Genomic DNA, 7562 nt, shown 5'->3' with positions numbered 1-7562 from the left:
TCCGTCGGATATGATGCAGGTTATGGTCCCTTTCATTAGGAGTAGGCTAAGGTTGATTCTGGGTTTCTCTCTTGTCAAGGGACTAAGGATGCACACATTGAAATTTATTAATAGGGTAGTTTCCTTCATCATAGAAACGAAATGCATTCATTACGATTCGTTACCCACCATTAGTATATTCATAATATACAATGTATTTGGTTTTAGAAATACCGGTTTAGACTAATGGCAATGGTCAATTATATCTTCATTTGAAAAAGGCCAGATTGGTGCCCATGCAATACCACTCCATGTGATGTCACAGGGACCTAGTTTCTTTACGAGTAGATAGGAGTTTTACATCGTCTGAGGTTACCAATGCATGCATGAGGCACAGAGCTCAGGGAAACATGTCCTAATAATCACCTATTAAAACTGGCTTAGGTCGGAAAGTTTTCTTCGTTTGATAAGTGGTATTTCGATTCGTGGTATTAATAATCCTTACTTAAGGCAAGCGCTACCAACTAGCAGGGTACTCTGCTACCTGCTAGCATCCTGCGTCGTATCAGCACTCAAAGCCTCGCCCCAAGGTCACCTCACTTGCGGCACGACGTCACACGGAGTTTTCCCAGCATTCATACTTAGCCATCGTGTTCTTGCACACTTTAAATTTTTCACTTTTCATTTAATCGCGAAAAATAGATATCGTCATTTAAAAATCTATTAGCGTGTAATTCGTACTCCAGGAGTAATAATCTTTCAATTCAGGCAATAAAAAAAATATAGGAAACCACCCTATTATGAAAAAAAAAATGATTGAGATGACTAATTTGAAAAATAGAAAACATAAACTTTACATAATTCTGTTTTCATTTGAATCCTATTCAAATACCATTCCTCTATGATCAACTTGTATTATCATGTACGAAAATAAATACAGCTTTGAGCTGGAATTTTTCCCGAGTTGATCCAGAATTTCATGCACTTCCAAACCCTAAACCTTGATAGAGCCTCATCCAGGTGCAAAAAATACTCTTCCATGCTAGTAGTAGAGTGAGGTAAAGACCACTTAGAGGATGTCATGGCCTGCCTTGAAGCTTTAATGAAGGAATGGGTAAATAAGGGTCTCCTGCACTTTTAAGACAGAATCTCACCTCCTACTCTTGTCGTAGAGGATAAATTACTGTTACCATCCTGGTGGGTCAAGAAGTGGTTCACAAAGACTACTTGAAGACATGAAAGGCATTATTTGCAATGCATACAACTTCATAGGATTTGGATATGAGTAAGTTTTACTTTCATAGTTATACTAATGACAATATATATTACCGAAAAGATCATAACCAATTAAAAAGGGACATTAAATACTGCAGCAGATTTTTCAAATAGCTTTGGCATTCAGTTTAGAACCAGATTTAGCTCACTTTAAATGATGAAAATACGAGTGACGAGCTGTACTGAATTTAACATAGCTGGGTGAATTCTTTTCCAGTGGTATAAATATTAACATTTATGATAATTACCCAGAATTTGTGTATTTTCATTCTTTTTTAAAGCAGCATTGTGTTTGCTTTTCGGGTATTCTTTCGGACTGCCACTTTGGAAGTTTCATACCCGGCGTATACCGAGTCAAGAACCAGTTTATGATATTGGATGCCGGCAGCCTATCGGAGTGCCTCTACCAGGGGCAATTGGGCTCGGGGAAACTCTCTAGTGCACAAAAAACTCTGCGAGCACTATAGTGTGGTTTGTTTTTATTCACTTTGGTGAGTAATTTCTTCCCTTTACGTAAGGATCTCCCTAAGCAAGAAAATGAGCCAGGACTCTAAATGAGGTCCCAATCTCATGGAAATTGGGAGGCATTTTTTTGCATTTTCTCATTTGAAATTTATAGGATGAAGCTTCGTGGGGAAGATTTTTTCCATCGTAAATCATCTTTCCATTCCTTCTACAGTACTCTTTAAATGGATTACAAAATATATGGAACAAGTAAAGAGAGATGTGAAAGAGAAGAAATACGTAGGAGTGAAAAGATTAGCTGATGGGAGAACTGAGTGGAGAGCTGCGTCAAACCAATCCTAGGATTGTTGACCAGTGATGATGATGACGATTTAGGGTCTGAGTGAATGAGCCCATTGCCATTTCATAACTGTTATCACAACTGTAGGTGTATTTACACTAATAGTTAGATATAGCAGCCAATAATAATGCTCTGAGGAGAGTAAAACAGTCACAATTTATTAGAGTTCATTTTTCATTCACACAGGCACATAATATACAAATTATACAACACTCACTCAAAATTGTGTGTAAAAAATTGGCACCAAGTTTTTAACAAATTGGCACAACTAAAATCCAGTTCATGAAAATGTTTTATAAAACTGACAAAGGTACTCAATTCTTACATGATTACATCAACACTCATGTGGAGCTATTACACACCAAGCAAAATCTGATAGGTAGAACGATACACTTATAATACATCTAGCAATTAAGGACAATCTCTCAGCACTGAAAAAATATGATCATTATCAAAATTCTCCATTCACCTGACACGTTTTAAAATATTCAGCCTCGCATAAAAATAAATTGTGGAATTTGGCTGTTGAAATATCAGCATTCCCCAATACTCAGTACAGCTGCCTAATGAAATCTACATAAGTATTTCAAAATAATAAAACATACTTTAAAAGCTGAGGCAGATATAATTTTAGGAAAATCCTTCTTAATGTGTGGTTTTGGGATAAGCTTTCAACAAGCACAAGGCACAGCAATGACTCTGCAATCAGCTCAAATTAAAATTTATAGGCAACTGCACTTGCAGTCAATTTTTGGCAGTGAAACACCATCTTTGCTATCTTGAAGTACACGCAAGATAACTTCATGAACAGATGTGCACACAAACTAAATAAAATACATTCCTTTTATTAGAGTACCTATCCCTAATTTAAAGCAACCAATAAAAGCTATTTTTTAAATGTACAATTCTGAAGTGGAATGTAAACTTATTCAGCCATTTTCTCAATGCCTGTACATAATGGAACTTTGTTATCAATGAAAAATTTCACTACCAGTTTTATCCAGCCAAAAATTATATACATACAAAGAAACCAATGCAGGTATTTAGTTATTCAAATATAACGGGATAATAATATAGTTAATTATGTTATTGTGTTTCTGGGAGCTCCTGGACAATGAATTATGATTGAGCAATCACATCAGGTTCGACCTCATTAACAAGTCAAGCATCAGTACTCACTATCATTTAAAATGTCAAAGAACCCGAAGTTATTACCTGGATAGTGAAAGGGTTTTTAATTGACCAGTTGGCCTCATAATTACAAAAAAGGTCATATTGAATGCTGTTACTTGCTTAATTCATATTGACTCTCAGCTGGACTTGACAAGTGATTTTCATCCAAATAAAACCAATTTAAATGCAAAGTTTGATGAATTGTACGTGTAAAAGTCATTCAGTCAGTACTATGTGATTTACTTAAAAAATCATATAATAAAATGAATTTGTTAACTCTCCCTAACCTATTTACAAAGAACCTAAAAGAGCATTTAGATACGCAAACCTTAGTAAGCACTGATGAAACATACTCTTAAAATTTGAAAAAAAAAACCTCGTGCTCAAAAAGACTAGACTCAAGAATAAAAATAACTGCATAAAAGTAAACCTAGCCTAACACTGGAGCAGATGAGGTGTGTAACAAATGACTGATCAACAAGTTTAATTTAGCATAAGACTAAAATAAATGTAACAAATATAAACAAATAAATGATGTTCAATTTGAATAAAATAAGAGCAAGCCTGAATGTGAGTTATGTGAGTTAAATTAAGAGTAGTTTCTTCATGTGTATTATGGCAAGTTATAAAAAGGAAAGTAGCAGTCACCACTTCTGAAATATTCAGCAGGCTACCATCATCTATAAACTTGCAATTGGATGAATACAGCTCAAGTCACAGAACAGCCACAGTTATTTGTTTGAGAAAAGATAACATTTAGGTGACCGCACTATGTATAGCATGCTGGTATTAAGGCAACTTACAGCTAAATTCAATAACACTGTCACCTGTACTAACATTCAGCCACTATAAATGCCAATGATATGTCAGAAGGCATCCATAGCCATAAGTTGTATAAAAATATCTACAATTTTGCCTCGTGTACTTAAGTATGAAGAAGTAATTGAAAACTAGAGTTAAGGTAGCTATAAAATAGTCAATGCTATGGGCAACTTCTAATGCATGGTTGTGGAATGTTGAAAATAATATCTTAAAATTTGAATTGAAAACATCAATTTTTGCATCTCATATGACACATCACTTACTTAAAATACATTAAAATAACAGGGATACCACGCAGGGAAGAGTCACTTCAGGCAACTCACACAGTTTCTCACAAAATATCCAATGAAGCTCTTGACATGGAACCTTCCCCTCTTTTGACATCCCGCTCCACACTCAAAAGCAAAATTTGTACCCATTTGATCATGGGGGGGCTGGCCCAGGCAATATAAATATTTCACTTTGAAGTGCATAATCTTTACCATGCCAATTAAGCCTTGGAATGAGTAACCAAGAGAGGCACTATCTCACAGCTGCGTCAGCAAGCACAAGACTTGCTCTCTTGTCGTCCGTTGCTTCCCCTTCCTCCACTGCCATTCACCCCTGAGCTGTTCCCATCCAGGGCAAATCGATCGGAATCCTTTGCACCCTCCATACCAGTCAGTTTGTCATTCTTAAGAATCTAAAAAGAAATTATCAAATCCTCATTAGTTATTGGGAATGAAGGTGCTCAAGTCAAGACACTTATGTTCACTAACTGGAGTTTCTACACTCAAGAACACTAAAGTTTTCATCCCAATGAAAGAATCAGCAAAAAGAAACTGGAAGAAAAACATTGGCATAGAAGCAAAATTGCAAACAAGATGCCGTTTATGCATCCTTCCTGTGATTTGTATGAATTGGCAGAAACTCTTTTCATGACATTACACTTTCTACAGCACCAACTTATTAAAGGAAGAAAATATGTATTGACAGCAATTTTATGTACAGATACATGTATTTAATATGGAAAAAATTTAACATTCTAGTATATACAGGGGACCTCTGCTTAACAATGGTACGACATACAATGGATTCAGAGAACAATCTGATCTGATTTTGCTTGCACTTATTAACATTAAAAATTTTGCTAATTTTGTTTCCACTTCCACAATTTGTCATCAATAATGAGATCCTAAAACTGATGTATTTGCCAATTAAACACATTAAATAACATAGAACATTTACATTCTGTAATGCTCTTAAAATTGATTCCTCATCAGGAAATACAGCCGATTACATGCACGATGGAATTTTCTATACAATTAGTCCTCTGGAGTGCGTTAATATCATAAAGCAAGGTTCGACTGTAATTGTAAGCAAACCAGGATTCAGAGATTTGTAGTAAATGCAAGTTCCACAACATCTCTACATCTTATTGAAACAGGGATTGTTTTCATCAACGTCTACCTGGTATTAAAATGGTTTTGCTTATTCACATAGAAATGTTTAATTTTCAAGCACAACATTGAGCCAAGTCACAAGTGATATGAGATTTTTCTTTTTGATTGGAAATTAGATTAGTAGTAACATGCCACAAAGTGTTCCACTCAAATAAAGAAATGATGCAAACATCGCAACCACACAATCAAACATTTTTGCACAGAAATTGATGACCTTAAAAATTCCATTTTCTGATTCTCTCTTAGCATTCAAATATGCACATCATTCTGATAATGGAGTGTAAAATCCAAGCGTAAAAAGTTTCAGTTCCACCCTTGATGATTTATTGCCTTCAGAGAAAAACTGTGGAAACGTAAGTCATAACTACACCTACCTTAGTGACTAGAAACCTAGCAGCTTCTTCAATATTGATGTTTTCCTTGGCCGATGTCTCATACCACCCCGAAAAACCCTTTTCTTTGCAATATTCTTCCATTTTTGCTGGATTGTTTACTACACCTTCTTTCTGCTGGTCACACTGAAATGTATAAAGAAACAAATTTTTAAATAAAAACCTTCACGCAAATCTCCTTCATGAGAAAGAGTAAGTACTAAGACATAGGTATCTAAAGACATTTAGACAAGTTCTGAAAGATAAAGCCCCAGAGTCCTATTAGGCTAAACACACATTGAAGGATAATAAATCAAAGAAGAAACACAAATAATGCATAATAATGAATGAGCCACTATAATTATGGTCGAGTTTTATTACCTCCAATATCAAGCCAGCCAGAGGTAAATAATACAACCAAATGAAAACGAAGAGATTACTAACACACAACTCTCCACTAAGAAATTAAAACCTACAGCTTAGAGACATGTAATTTTTTGGGTATCTCACTTGGCCTAAGATGCGAACAAACAGCAATAGTCTCATAACTGCAAAAGGCACACAGGAAAAGTAGTCAGAAGCACTAACATACATCTCATAAAAATGATGGTGGGCTAACAAGCAAGTCAACGAGAAATTCACGGTGCCTATTAACCCTTTCACTGCTGCTCACTATCCAGAAACCTACTCGTCACATGCAGTGGAAAGGGCAGAGTTCAAGAACATCAACTTAGCTCATTCAGTTACAGTGCATGCATAAATTAATATACTACACACTGGATAAAACATTACTAGTGTTTACTAAATGGGAATAAAGGTTTAAATAGTAATGCCATTAAGTCTAGTCAAACTGGCAACAAGAATTGGGCTGCATTGGAAAATTCCACATTACATGGGATAGTAAGAGAGTGGTTTATGGTAAGTAGTAGTTTCATGAGTTTACATCGAAACTTGAAGCTTTTACGTGATGGAAGGGCTCCATATTAATGATGATAAGCACTTTGTAACTTCCACAAAATTCACAGTTTCTATTTTATTACCGGTTTCGGCTATTACACCATTTTGAAATACATGATTACACCATTTTCAAATAGATGTATTTGAAAATGGTGTAATAGCCGAAACCGGTAATAAAATAGAAACTGTGATTTTTGTCGAAGTAACAAAGTGTTTTTCACTATCAATAGTTTCATGAGTTTAAAGATTTTCAGTGGGTGTAAAAATCAATCTAACTGTTGGGAGGCTTCTTTTCAGCAGTTTACATTCTAATCATATACATACAGGTACAATTGTACAATTTCAATGATGGATCTAAAATTAGCTTACCTTGTTAGCTAATAGTACACAAGGGATAGGACTTCCATCGGGCAGTTGCACTTTAGAATCTAGATCTACTTTCCATTTCACAACTGAATCAAATGTAGCTGAACGGGTCACATCAAATACAATAAAAGCTCCAACTGCTTCCTTATAGTACACCCGGGTCATGTTTCCAAATCGTTCTTGGCCTAGAAAAAAAATAAATCTTAGATAAGTATGACACAAAGTATACTAATTTCACCATAGTAAATGAGCAGTATTTACATTATACCCCATGGCTTGCTTCATGAGCAGAGCATAGAAAAATATTCCTTAATTTGTAGAAAAAACTGCAAATGTTTTTAATGAACAAGGAGTCCAAGGTATTTAGGAGAA

The 7562-nt window shown here is 35.2% G+C and overlaps 1 protein-coding gene across 1 annotated transcript in view; it reads right to left on the bottom strand.

The window, feature by feature from the left end:
* Positions 1-2196: 2196 nt before the first annotated feature.
* Positions 2197-7562, bottom strand: part of LOC124154603 (ras-related protein Rab-44-like) — a 41681-nt gene continuing 36315 nt past the window's right edge. The window contains exons 3-5 of the mRNA XM_046528442.1: positions 7194-7375; positions 5871-6014; positions 2197-4736 (exon numbers count right to left, since the gene is read on the bottom strand). Of these exons, the coding sequence (XP_046384398.1) occupies positions 4593-4736; positions 5871-6014; positions 7194-7375 (470 nt within the window). The 3' untranslated portion in view covers positions 2197-4592. The remainder of the gene's footprint in view (positions 4737-5870; positions 6015-7193; positions 7376-7562) is intronic.

Source organism: Ischnura elegans, chromosome 2 (assembly GCF_921293095.1).
Source record: "Ischnura elegans chromosome 2, ioIscEleg1.1, whole genome shotgun sequence".
Classification (NCBI taxonomy): Eukaryota; Metazoa; Arthropoda; class Insecta; order Odonata; family Coenagrionidae; genus Ischnura; species Ischnura elegans.
The sequence above is the reverse complement of the archived record's forward strand: the minus strand, read 5'-3'. Positions and strand labels throughout refer to the sequence as shown.